This window comes from Mugil cephalus, chromosome 1, assembly GCF_022458985.1.
Source record: "Mugil cephalus isolate CIBA_MC_2020 chromosome 1, CIBA_Mcephalus_1.1, whole genome shotgun sequence".
Lineage (NCBI taxonomy): Eukaryota > Metazoa > Chordata > Actinopteri > Mugiliformes > Mugilidae > Mugil > Mugil cephalus.
This window is the reverse complement of record NC_061770.1, coordinates 9,792,981-9,807,004: the sequence shown is the minus strand read 5'-3', so window position 1 is coordinate 9,807,004 and position 14,024 is coordinate 9,792,981. Positions and strand designations below refer to the sequence as shown.

At 42.8% G+C, this 14,024-nt stretch overlaps 2 protein-coding genes across 3 annotated transcripts; both read left to right on the top strand.

The window, feature by feature from the left end:
- The first annotated feature begins 367 nt into the window (after positions 1-367).
- On the top strand, positions 368-7,146 carry zgc:66479 (uncharacterized protein LOC327541 homolog). Of its 2 annotated transcripts, none has more exons than XM_047606259.1 (5): positions 368-843; positions 2,408-2,892; positions 3,384-3,450; positions 4,621-5,407; positions 5,513-7,146. In XM_047606259.1, coding segments are annotated over exons 1-5 (1,620 nt in total). In that variant the 5' UTR covers positions 368-564; the 3' UTR covers positions 5,515-7,146. The 2 variants fall into 2 exon arrangements, with proteins under 2 accessions (XP_047462215.1, XP_047462206.1); XM_047606250.1 differs by having other exon boundaries at positions 2,405-2,892.
- Positions 7,147-8,608: 1,462 nt separating this feature from the next.
- Positions 8,609-12,531, top strand: LOC125017940. The gene is made up of 5 exons (XM_047601515.1): positions 8,609-8,628; positions 10,485-10,565; positions 10,632-10,857; positions 10,963-11,074; positions 11,447-12,531. The coding sequence occupies exons 1-5, from the start codon at positions 8,609-8,611 to the stop codon at positions 11,767-11,769; spliced, it is 762 nt and encodes a 253-aa protein (XP_047457471.1). The 3' UTR covers positions 11,770-12,531.
- The last annotated feature ends 1,493 nt before the right edge of the window (positions 12,532-14,024 follow it).

The following is a 14,024-nucleotide window of genomic DNA, read 5'->3' as shown; positions in this document are numbered from 1 at the left end:
GAGAAGGAGGTTTAAGAGGAGTGCAGATTTAACATTGGGGCTACTTAAATGCATAACACGGAACATGACAATAAAATGCTAGAAGAAAAAAATAATATTCCTTGCGTTGTGGCTCTGGCCATAGTTGCAGATATAAATAAATAAATAAATAAATAAATAAATAAATAAATCGGACAGTGGATGCGCAGAGACGTGCAGTGTTTCTATTAGATGACAGTAGCGCACATGGTATCCAGGGCTCAGCCAGTCCCGGTGGCAGCCCGGCCCCCCACCCCTCCCTGCTCTTCCTGAATGAACGAGCACATTACCTACGGTCCACGCCTCCCTCTCCCTCGTCTCCAGCTCTACGTCTTCATCCACAGCTCGCTCGCTGCAGCCTCTCTGGACTTTATTGAGCGGTGATTGGAAGCGGGCCGATTTGCGCAGCGCCGTTTAAAGGAGCCATCTGAAGCGAATCACCGCTCACAGCGCGATCCAAGCTCTCTGACCCACCGGCTCCTTCAATATCACCCCTCTGCCCGGCTGGGACATTGTGTCCTTTGTTGAAAAAAAAAGAAAAAAACAATGACAGCCAAGCATCGAAAGGGGAAGAGCAACCACAAACATGAAGATAACTTTTTCAAAAATGACGTTATGGAAGCAGAAGTTCGCCCTGGAGGGAATAACTACACGCTTCTGCTGGTTTTACTTGGGATGATTGTAATTGGCGGAGCCGCTGGCGCATGGTTCTGCTTCCAGCAGCATCAAACTTTAACCTACCTGACAGACAACCTCGCTGGCATGCAGATGAAGATAGGTAAACTGCAGTCCTCCCACGAAGAACTGCGACAGTCAGATAGTAAGGTAAGGACCCGCTACAGCGAGATTCCCTGTGAGAACATGTCTCCTGAGCTGGCAGCCATCAGTAGAACATTATCCCCTGTCTGATGGCTAATACATGAATAAATCTTAATTTGTATTGGCTTGTAATTGAAACAAACTCTTTAACAAAGCAAGAAAAGGCCCAACAGCATGGTGCATGTGCACGTTGTCAGTTGCAAGTAGGGAAAGTTAAGGAGCGCAGGCCTCTATCAGATTTCAAAATGCCAAGAGCCTCACTGGAGTGAGTACAAAACATGCACACAGCTGCTCACGTTTGTAATGAGGATTATTCTTGACCTGCTAATGCAATGACTTTGACTTTATCACTGACCCAAATATATATATATATATATATATAAATAAATATTTAATATTTTCAGTGTCAAATGTAGTATAATACCGGTCAGAAACATGCTTCCAAAGCTGCCAAAATAATAACAGTAATAATAATAACAGCTAAATTTAGATGTGTGACACACAACACCAGCTCAGCGGTTGTTTACAGGCCCTCTGGGAGATTGTAGGAGAACAGAAAGTCATGTTTACTTCACTTGAACGTGTCCACGGTTGTGGGGACCACTCTGAAAAAAGAAGTGTTTCTAGTTAATGCATCAGCGAGTTTGAACCTGTTATGTCACTGTAAGCTGAGGTGCCAGGCTGCACTGAGCCATGTTTCTCTGCGCGTGTGGAGAACATAAGTTTTCCAGCTATTTTTGATCTGCTGAACACACCTCTGGGTGGACAGGCAGAATTTTCTTTTTTTTCCCCCCCAATAACTTAAGCTCCGCCTTCAGTCGATGTGGCAAAAACTTTACATGCGAAACAGCTCTGCTAGCTCAGTCCTGCTGGGCAAATACTTTCTGTGTGAGCACTAAACAATTTTGTTCATCACCAATGAACAAATATTTGGATGCTATGGGTGAAAAAAAGAGCATTTTTGGTGAATTTAATAACAGTTGCACAGAATTACCACACAACCCAGCGTTTGAACCCTGGTTCGCCATGATGTGATTGGGAAAAATCACTTGCTTTCTTTTCAGTGTTTCATGTAGTTTATTTTCTCCAGTTTACTCTGATTTTCTCAGAGGCTCGCACACGATCAGACATGTGCTAAATAGTTAAAGTTGAGATTTTCGTGTGGCAGAATTCAAAATAAAAGTGATATCATTCCTCGAAGCGTTTGGTTTATTGACAGGGGACGTGCTTAAACAAGTCTTTTATAAGATGATTCTGAAACACGAATGCTGCTGCGGCGCATTAATAAATCAGTAGCCTCGGGCCTGAGTATAGAAACTTGATTGGGGTGTTTTATCTAATTTATGGACAATTTTACCTGATTCGATAAACCCTGCTGCGGTAGAAGCAAAGTCGTTGATTGCTGTACAGCCCATAGAAAATTAACATAGCACTTTGAAAAGAGCGCAACCCATAATGCTTTGCGTAGTCTCGGAGTGCACTTACAGCTAATAGACTATCAAAGCACCACTTCAGCGAATTAGAGTCACTCGGCTTGCCTCAACATCACCTCTGTTCCTTGTTCCAGCAGCACCTTTCCGAGAGCGTGGAGTCCCGCCTGAATGCCCTCGAGGACTCTTACGCGCTGGCCCAGAAACAGGTGGGCATGGCCCTGGCCACGGCCGAACAGCTCAAGACGTCCGACCTCCCCGCTCAGGTGCTGTCGCTCCACACCGAGATGAAGACCCGCCTGGCGGAGATGCAGCACGCCACAGTGTCTCTGGAGCAACTGAGCCAGCTGCAGGCCATGCTGAAGGGGAAGAGCGAGGAGTTCAACGGAGTCAGGGATCAGGTGCAGGGTCTGGCCACGCTGACCGGCGACCTGTCCCACAAGGTCGAGGTGCTCTCCTGGAGCCTGGAGGAAGCGGAGTCGAAGCTGGAGGAGAAGGCCGGGCAAGTGAAGGCACTGAGCACCACCCTGGATGGACAGGCCGCCGAGGTGCTCCGACTCAAAGAGCAGCTGGCAGCCTATCAGGCTCAGCTGGATGCCAGCACAATGGAGATGGTTACTGTCAGGTAGGTCGTGTGGGAAAAAAAAAAAAAAAAAGGCAGATTTTTGAGCAGCAGAAAATAGCTCACCTCCTCTGACCCATAACTTTATGTTGACATTGTCAAAGCCCTCTTAGCTGCCACTGTCTGCGTCCCTGTGTTACTCCAGACCAGTGTTGGTATGCCTCATCTTCACATTGTGAGATTGTCCAGATCTGTGTAAACATTTCCTTTGTAGTGGTGAGATTTGGAGCTCAAGTGTTGGTGTTATATGTCCGTTGTATTGTACCTAAAACGGGCCCTCTTTGAAGCTAATGCAAACACGAGGGAAATGTCACGCTTGAATAAAGTGATGTCATGAATACACTGGGGTGCCGGTAAGAACTTATAGGCTTCATGGAATACTTTATTACTGTTATTATGTAGATGTCAATGATTTATTTAAAGTCTAAAAAAAAAAAAAGCACAATTTGAAGATCAGCGTTCGCTTCTTACCGTAAATGTCTTCTGTCTTTCAGAGAGTTGCTTGAAAATGAACAGTCCCAGCGGCTCCAGCAGGCCAGCGGAGAGGATCAGCCGAATACGGTACGTCACAGTCTGCAGGATCACAACTCAGCAGCTCAGGGTCTGCACTCTGAACTCGGCTCTACTGAAGAACACACAGAGCCACGTTACCGAGGCAACCGGCATGTGTGTTGCAGCCAGCCAGATTTAGCCTGATAACCCAGCTAAAAAATCACTCAGTCTGATGCTGATGTTTACAGATATGTTAAGGTTAGGGCAAACCACACGATAGTATGCATCTGTGATTACTAATGTGCGAATATTAACATAATATAGATTTTATTTATTTATTTATTTTTTATCCAATCAACCAAAGAAATAGTCTTACAATTAGGGATGTCCGATAATATCGGCCAACCGATAATATCGGCTGATATTAGCCTATTTTTGTAATATCTGTTCATATCGTTATTGGTTTTACCACAGATAACATAATACCCTGTTGTGCTGCTGCTGCTTGTGGGCTCCTGAGGCATTTACCGGCGCGCGATTGATGACCTTATCAAATCGCACCCAGAGCCAAAACAACAACAGAGTGTAGCTAGTGTGGCTAACAGGTTGCTTGCTACCTAAAATTAGTCTGGGCAAAAAAAAAAAAAATGCCTGCATATATCGGTATACTATATCAGTTGATATCGGAATCAGAAATTAAAAATGTGGACAGTATCGGCTATCGGATATCTGCAAAAAGTCAATACTGGACATCCCTACTTACAATCTGAACAAAACCATACTGAACTGAGTATTAAATATCTAAAATATCCTAAAATAGGGCTTTTGGTGTAACTGTATCCAATATATTTTTTTAAGATACTTATTGAAAATAGACAGTTTTAGAAGGAGTTGTGCATAAATAGGTTGTGCTTGAACAGTAACAGCAGAAGATGCCCGACATGCCTCAGCACACATACCGTCATATGACACATGGTCTCTTTACTATTTCTGTTCCCTGTGTGCCCGTAGGGGAGCCTAATGACATTTTTATCACCATTAATTTGAAGCAGCTAATTGCCTGGCACTGAATCTCTAACGCCTTCCTATTTGCACTCATAAATTAATACACAGGTCACTCTTTCACGCGTCACTTCAGTCATGTTAAATTTACAGAGACACCTGGAGGTTCAGACAGCCGACCACTGAATAATTTCCTGTGTGAAGTGATCTAAACTAAAATAACTTTCCCTCTCATAGCTGGCGGGAGAAACTCAACCTCCTGCAGAGCCTCTGGAAGAGACAGAAGAGGAAACGGCCCCCGCAGCTCCAGAGGCAGCGGCAGAGGATGAAGAAGAGGGAGCTGCACTGATCGAAGGAGAGGGAGCTGAAGCACCTGAAGAAGGGGAGGGAAATAAGGAAACTGAAGAAGAGGAGGGGGCTGCTGCAACTGAAGACAAGGAGGAAGCATCTGAGGAAGGAGGCGAAGCTGAAGCAGCTGCATCGACTGCAACGGAAGCAGCAGGACGAGAAGACGAGGCGGCCGCAGCGGCTGTTGAAGTAGAGGCTGCAGCAACAACACCAGAAGAAGAAGAATTGGACGCAGCTGAGCAAGATGCAGCTCCCGTCGAACCAGATGACTCTGTGACAGAAGAATCTATTCCTATGGAGGAGGCAGAGGCAGAGGCAGAAAAGGAGAAAGAAGAGGTAACACAAACAGAAGATGATGGACAACGTGTAGAAGAGGAGACACCAGAAGAGGAGAACCAGACAGCCGATGAAGAGGAGTCATCTGAAGGAGAGAAGGTTCTGAAAGAGTCGCCTGTCCAAGAAGAGAGCCATGAAACAGGAGAGGAGGAGGAGGGAGAAAAAGCAGCAGGGGACGAAAATATAGAAGCAGATGAGGAGCTCGAGAAGGAGCAACTTAACGGAGAGGAGGAAGAACAGCAGGATGTAGCTGCTGAAGAGGAGAACCACAGCGAAGAAGAACAACAGGAAGATGAAGAAGATGAGTCATTAGAAGAGGATGCTTTGCCAGAGGACAAATGTAAGTTTTGTTTTGGATAAATGCCTTTGTCGACATCGATTATAATAATAATTATCGTACTTTTCTAATGCGCTCATATTCCTCTTAATATTTTCTGTTTCACAGAGTCACTGGATCGGACTTTTTAAGCAGCAAACATGTCCTTCAAGAATGGAAACTTTCTCCGATAAACACAGTCTATAAATCCGACAAATCTTGTAGGAAGGCATCACCGGTTGCTGTTGTTTAGGTGCAGCATTCACTGCGTGGTCGCCCTCTGAAAGGCCGAACTCATCAGAAGAATTCAGTCACTATGCTGGAGCCGAAAACCTGTACCTCAAAATCCTCCTAGACGGCTGTTAAGAAAAATGGGTCATTCAGGGTTTACCTGCCAATAACCACCTCAGTCGCCTTAATCCATAAATCGACAGAGAATTTTCCATTCTTCATTACTCGCTTTATTGTCGAGGTTACGCTCTGCAATAAACTGGAAAAGCCATTGAGAAGCCAAGAAGCCAGTGCATACACCGTTTCAGTCAGTGCACTCGAAGCCATAAGTAACGCCCGTCTTTGTGACATTAATGTGTGTGTTATTTTCTTTTTTTTTTTTTTTTTTAAGCGTCACTGCCTGAAATGTATCACATAAACAGCTGCAGTAAGTTAAGTGTCCTAGATGTTTACACAGGCAGAACTGCCAACTGTAGCGCCTACAAAAAGAAGAAGAAGAAAAGCCTCTTTCATAAGATAATCAAGAAAAATTCCTTAATGTTTAGTGTCATAGTTATTAAACTTTTTTTTTTTTACTTTTTGAAGTACATATAACTGGATGCTCTCTTGTCGTAGTTTGAGTCATTGTTTTGTTCTATTTCTTTTTTTTTTGCACTTTTTACCTAATTACAATTCCAGCCTGACACAGCACACCTTTAGTAGTATTGTCAGATACAGGGAGGTCAGAAAGCTCGAGCCCTCTACCAAGAACGTTTTATCATCAACAATTTATGCAAAAACGACATCATTTCATTTTTCCTAAGGTCTTCCACAAATAACAGCCGACGATCTATGCATTAATTTTGGAAAATTGCAGCTTTCAAAAGAACAGGGTGAAGAACCTCAGGGACAACTTGTTTTCCAGGTGAATGGACGACTTATCACGGCCGAAAAGAAGTTAAATGAACATTTGTAGCAGCGTGTAATACGATGTAACTGCTAAACGGCAATCAGTTTCATGCCAAAACGATGAGTGAAAACACTGCAGCAGTTGTTTTTTTTTTTAAAGCCACTTCAAGATCCAGATTAAATAAACTCATCAAAGAGCCACATGACGGGTCAGTGAATAAATCCTAGAGTCGAACAATAGCAGAGATTCACGTGCACAGATTGAGTTACACAAGATCAAACAGAAATACCACTTCACTCTGCAGTGTCCCACTTTGGAGCTTGTGGTTGTTTCGTAGCGGGACTCTAAACGTGGATCCGAACCACTTCCAGAAGGACGAGCCAAGAGAGATGGTTTACCTGCACACTCTCTACCCCGCTGAGTGAAACACAAAGCCACATAAGAGGACTTTTACAAACGCTGATAATGTGAATCTTCAAATAAAGCAGTAGCAATTGAAAGGAGTTCTTGGTAGTGCAGTAAGACTTTTTAGCTCTGCTGTGCATTTTTACTGATGCTGATATTCACTGCACTGTTTCTGTCAAGGCAGTGTTTACTGTCAGTATTGTCATGGTTTTGAAATAAAGCCTGGTTCTTTCACGTATGTACTGTATGCCTGATTTCTCTGCCGTTCTGCCACATTCAGTGTGTTGGTTGCTGCTGCGTTTCCTCCCTCCTTGGATTTCGTGGAGAGAAAACATTGACAGATAACAGATTAACAGAGCTTTTTATAGGATATTCGTCTGTGCCATAGTGCTTGATTGTTATTTTTTTATTATTATTCCTTTATTGATCCCTTGTGGGGATATTCCTTCTCTGCATTTGACCCATCCATTCATTCGCACATTCGTGTGCACAGTTGGGGCAGTGGATTGCAAAACCGAGCCACCATGTTACACTGTGTGACATTTACTGACATTACTATGTACACTGCACTGAAAAAGTCATGACTGTGCTGTGAGTAACTACAAGATAATACAGCCTTTAGTCCTGTTTGCTAAGTGTTCGCTAAAAGCTAGTACTCATTTTTGAAGAATTAATTAAAAAGAAACGGGTATGCGTGTCTTAAGAGGGAAACTATGCAGTACACCGAAGGCATAACATTATGACCACCTTCCTTGTGCCTCCAAAACTGTCTAACTCATCGGATAATGGACATCAGCCTTTGGATCCTATGGGTTGTGGATCATTCCACAGATACTTGATCAGTTTGGGATTTAGTGAATTTGGAGGCCAGGTCGACACCTTGTGCCGTTTTTCATTAACTGCCATCGATGAGTGTCATTGCTACAGTGTGGCGGTGTCTGGTCTGGTCTAGGTGGGTGCTACATGTCTAAGTAACATCCCCTTGAATATCAGGTCCAAAGTTTCTCAACAGAACACAGCAGAACTGTGTCACAAAATTTTCAGTGTTATTAACTTAATGTTCATAATGTTATGCCTGATCGGTGTATCTTACAATATGGCACAAATAATAATGACTAATATTAAAACAAACTTGTTGGGGGGGTCACACCATTGGCATTTTCCATGTTTAATGTGTTCATGTAGTTTATTGTACATTAACATCCCTTTAGGTCTAATTTAGCTCTGCCAGAAGTGACAGAGCCTCTTTGAAGAGTGGTGAAACCTCACTGAGGCTTTAGATATAGTTTTGCTTTAGATATATCAGTGACTGAGAATCTTCACAGACATACAAAGCACGTACAGTATGTTTATTTCATCAGTGTATATAAAGGACCTCTAAACCGACATGCTTCACACTCGTAAACATATCAGATATCATGCATTTCCTTGCGCTTCACACTAGGCTGAAAATAATTCCATGTTTAAGTGCCATGAGCCATTTTGGTGTACAAGTGAAGCGTGCATGGACTTGCTTGCATCAGACCCTGGTCAACAGAAAGTCTGAATTGATTGTGTATGCATCACTCAGACAGGAAGTCTCTCTCCCCCACTCCCTCTCTCTCTCTCTCTTTCCCCTCCAGCCTCATTTTCTCCAGCCTCTCCTTCTCATCACTGCTGCAGTGTATCAGTGCCTCAGTCTCTGACCTTCCACAGGGACCATGCAAGCATTTGTTCCCAGGTAAGTATCAAAAGGCCTGAGTCATCCTGTTCTATTCCTGGATTCGGATTTATGCAATTCTCATTTTCAGATGTTTCAGTCTGACATGTGAGCGTCCTAATGCTGAGTAACTATGTTCTGTACATGTGCTGTAGGCCTCTGAAGACCGATGTAATGTGAGCTTGGAGATAGTTAGACGACTGAACGTTAGTTTGTCTCTTTGATCGAGTCTTTTTTAAATGTACATTAGTAATTATTGCCTTGCAGCTGTTTTTTCTTATACACTACTTCAGCTAGCTAATTATAAATGTTGAGTTACGTGGCTTAAGAGGAGCAATTTGTTATAAATGCATGGTGCTACTTAAGAGTAAGTGGACAAAACTGACTGATTAATTATATGTAACTATACAATTATTAAGTCTGATTGTACATGTTGAAATATCTCCTTTGTTCTATGCTACTTTACTATTTGCGGTATGAGCCTAGTATCTGAATGCAGTCATGAAGTCCACGTCCTGAGCTTTGCACATGATATACAGTGTGCTGCTGACCAGCCCACTGAATCTCAGTCAAGACTCAGGGTGACTCCACAGCTGAGAGATCAATACCGGTAAAAGCGTAGCAGAGGAAGGGCGAGCAGCTCCGGGGGCTAAAACACGAGCCTCTCCACTGTTGCTTGCTCAGCTCTTTGCTTTGTGCCTGTGAAGCCACGGGCAGATATCGTGCTTGCATCTCTTCAGAGAGTCTCGCTTACATAATTCTATGTACCTCTTATTAAAGGTGGATTTGAGAGATGTGCATGATGCTAGCAAAGATTATTCAAAAGAGTTCAAATTAATAGCAGGCCAAGCTTGCTGATTCAGCATGAGGTCAGAATAAAAGATTTACCTAAGGAACTTTTAATTAATAATTTCATTTAATAACCGGAAATAATAATATATCATAATATTTCATAACCTATACATATTTCATAACCTATACAATTAGCACAATTGCTGCACTTCAGATGTTTTGGGGTACTTTTGTGACACCTAAAGTACATCATTACAAACACTGTAAATTATTACTTAATTCAATAATGCACCACTCATAATGATTATAAATAGAAAAATTGTATCACTTAATTTATCTCACATTTTACTAAAACCTACTGAATTGTACACACAAAGAGTAGTCTCTGGTTGAGACTTATTATTTTAAGTTATACTGTGCTTGCTTGCTGCTCAGACACTTTGTGATTGTAACTGAACCTTGACCTGCTTTATTTCCTACTACTTCTTTCTTTTTTTTTCTTTTTTTTTACTAATGCATTTTTACTTGGTCCCTTCATTGGTTTTATAATTGCTGATTGAATTTTCAGTCTTTTTCATCAGTATTAATATTATTGTCATCATTACACGTTCTTTCTTCCAAATTTGTCCTGATTGGATAATTTATTTCACACTGTTATACTTTTTTTTTTACTGGTTAACTATGACAAGTTCCCTTTCTTATCTATCGCATCATATGATATCAGATCGTATTGTATCGTATCGTACCTTACCTTACCTTTTCTTATCTTAGTGTATCGTATCGTAGCGTAGCATATCGTAGCATAGCATATCGTAGCATAGCGTATCGCATCGTACCTTACCTTTTCTTAGAGCATCGTATCGTAGCGTATCATATCATATCGCAACGTATCGTATCGTATCATAGCGTATCGTATCGTATCATAGCGTATCGTATCGTATCATAGCGCATCATATTATATCGCAACGTATCGTATCGTATCGTGTCGTAGCATATCGTACCTTTTCTTATAAGGTATTGTCTTGAGTCCTCATTTCTCTGGCTGTGCCCTCTTGTAGACATATTTGTGTTTTTCACTGACACAGGTTGTATCTGACTCCGGTCAGGGATGAAGAAGCAGAGTCTCAGAGGAAAGCCAAGTCTCGCCACGCCAGACAAACTCGCAGGTCGACGCAGGTAAAATCCTTCACACAAGTTTAGCCTTCAATGGATTATGTTTCACAGATGTGAAGCCATTTCCTGAATATCCTGCAGGGTGTGACTTTGACAGACCTGAAAGAAGCTCAGAAGACTAACAGTCTGACTCTTCAAGAGAGAGAGGAGGAGGAGGAGGAGGAGGGAGGCTCTCTGGATGACAGGTCCTGTCTGAGGAAAGGCTTGACGGATGACAGGAGAGTTCAGACCAGCCACGCAGAGGAAGCGACCCAGATCAGTCTGAAATGGAGGAAATTGGACGAGGTCACCCAAGAATTATTCATTCAAACGTTTAGTGGTTATCTCCTAAATTATAAGATGTTTGTGGTTGTTTATAATATTTTGAATCATTGCATTTTTCATGTCCAGGAAGGGAACGTTGATCCAAAGTTAGAAATCCTTGCAGAGTCTCCTAACCTGTCATATTTGGCTGCTGCTGCATCATCCTGTGGTGTGTCTTACAGCAACAGCTCCTTCAGTGGTAGGAAAAACATTTTTAAACTCGTGTCATGTTGAGATTGTCTGAACTTTCTCAGTATGTAAATAAGTACTGTGTTAAGCTATACTTTGTTGCAAACTGCAAAAATACAGAAAAAACATCCAGAAAAGTGTTGTTATTGCACCAAGCAATAATTTATTTAATGTGTTATCAAGTAAGTTTTTGTTTTTAGTTTAGTTAATTTAGAGTACAGTTGGGTTTATCTCACGATTCATCTTTTAATAACGTGACAAATCTTAACCCTTACAAAAAAGTTGAATTAATTAGTTAATCTTAAAGGACACTGTAGTTGTTGACATTAATGGTAGTGATAAAGTGATAAATACAATATGAACACTTCCTCTTTATGTTCAGTTGGTGAGAGGTGGTGGAAAGATGAGAATCAGAACCTGGTTGAAGATGCAGCACAGCTAACATTTGCCACAAAGCACCAACTAAGACGCCAAATCTGTGAAGGTACAGACTGCACTGCAGAGGTACGTGGAAGTCTTTATGCACCTTTATTTTCAATCACACAGCTGCAGAGAGACTTCTCAATATATTTTGTACCACTAGATGGAGCCAAAGGATTGTGCAACTATTATTTTTTTATGACTCGTTTTCTCAGAAGAACTCTCACCGCAAATGACCGCTTAATACTCAAGGATCCCATGGGAATGCCTCGTGTGCGGCCGTGATTTATTTAAGCTTTGTCAGGTGTTAAATTCCTTTGCAGGTGAAAATCTCATGCCTCAGTATTGCCCTGCGTTAGTCGACATACATGAGGTGCAATGTTTCATGTTCGCGTTCTGATTCTGCCTCCTCTGAAAGCTGGGAAAGCTTCAAAGGCAGCTCCGCTCTGATCTCTGACGCAACATTTTAACATGTGCTGCAATCACCATGAAGCTTGTGTTCTGAGAATCTTTTAACTAGAAGAGCTGGTTAATATCTCATGGAAAGGCAGTCGGGGAAGAGGAAAACCCCCCCACCGCTATGACCACCCCTTGCTCCCTCTCTAAGTCCCTTTGCTTCTTCACATCACATGGCTGAGGTGTCTCAGCATTCCATACCATATTGGGCAAAACTGAGACGCTCTATGCCTCTACTCAGCCTTTGATTCAGAGGGATTGACTTTCTCTTCTCTCTGTCTCGCGTTCTTAAATGATACCACTCTCCCCACACCTGTGTGCGCGATACAACCCGACCATGAACCTCACCGCTAATTCCTTGCAATCTGCCATCTTGTGTCGCAGGGGAGATAATCTACTGTCGGTTTTTGAGACAGGAGATTAAAACAGATAGCAAAACGAAAGGAAAAGAGAAATTACAAGCTTTTAAAAGATTGTGCGAACAAGATTATAGCTGATCATAGACGTCCTATATGTCATATAGTGTGAGTGGAAGGTGAATTCTCCGTGAGCTGACTCCCGGTCTGCGGTCCAGCTGTCCCCCGTCCTGGAATCCGAAGCAGGGATCTGTTAGAAACATGAGAGTCTCTTAGCGTTACCAAGAGGACTATATCTGTCTGTGATAATCATAAAGAGCAGCAAGGTTTCATTAGAGGCATGACAGGCTGCCTATGACTGGAGCTGACCTCTGCATGACTCCGTGATGATCTGAACAGATCCTTCCACGTTTTTTTTTTCCCCCCACCCCCGAACAACAGAGGAAAAGACAGGTGCAGAGCCAGAATCTCTGCTACTTGGTGACAACCAAACAGAGTTTGCGAGAATACATCAGCAGCCAGTCTCTATTCTACACATTTTAAGATAGAGGGGATTAAGAAATGTCATGAACCTCTTTTACATTTGCTGCAGGTGTTTTCTGGTATAGGCATTCATTTACTGCATAATGTTCCCATATGGAAATTACTGAATCTAATTCTACAAGATGAACTCCAAGAAACTTACGGTTCATTAGGTTTGTTTCAAACCATCTGTCAGAACATAAAACAGTGCACCGGTGATGCTCAAAGCTTAGGAACCGAAGCTGTCTGCACTAACCTTTTAAGAAGAGCTTAAGCACGGGTACCTGGGGAGTGAGCGAGCACCTCTATCTGAACCTTATGTGTGTGTGGAGTATTCCTTTCACCCTGATCTCTGCCTCTGTCTTTCCATCTTCGCCCCCTGTTTCAGTTCACTTCTTTTCGGTTTTATCTTCCCTCCCTGTCTGCTCGCCCTGAGCGGGGATGAGATGAGGGAGCTTAGGAACAGGGTAATGCTGCGAACCTCACTATAAAAGGAAGATAGCAGTGATCCGGCTTGGAACGGAAAATGAGAAGCAAGGAAGGGAGTTTCGGGGGGCAGCTCTTAGTGTTCGGTCCAGGGAAGTATTAGGGAATTATATGTGTTTTGTTAACAATTACCCGAGTTAGGTAACAGTTAGACTGGCACCAGTAATTTAGTTTGACCTGCAAAAAAAATAAATAAAAAAATGTTCTGAGCTGTCTGTAAATTCATAACAAGTTAATTAGAGTGCTTTGTAGGAAGACTTTGTCATATTTGAATCCGACCGGTTTTGTCCACTCACTAAGCTAACAGCTTCATCACTCTTCTGACAGGAGTGACTCTGAAGAGAGACGGAACAGCAACATATTTCATCAACCCGTGCCTACTCACAAAAGTAAAGTCAACACAGCTGTGCAATAAAACGGATTTTTCTTTTTTTTATTAACCTCTGGGGGCTGAAGCACGATGTAATAGATTTTAGGCAGAGGAGATAAGAGCTCCGTGCTAACACCGTGTAGCACTCACACTAACAACACCTCCCCTTCGTCGCGCTGTGGGGCGCGCAGTTACCCGGCACTCCGTGGCTGTTGACGGCTCCTCAGGTAGTACTGTGCGCTGACCTTCCTGGGCACAAACCGCTGCAGCCCCGACTCCCCCGGCTCCCCCTCGACCCCCCCCCCCCCCCCTTTCTCTTTGTGCTCCACCTCCCCTTATCCCTGTTCACA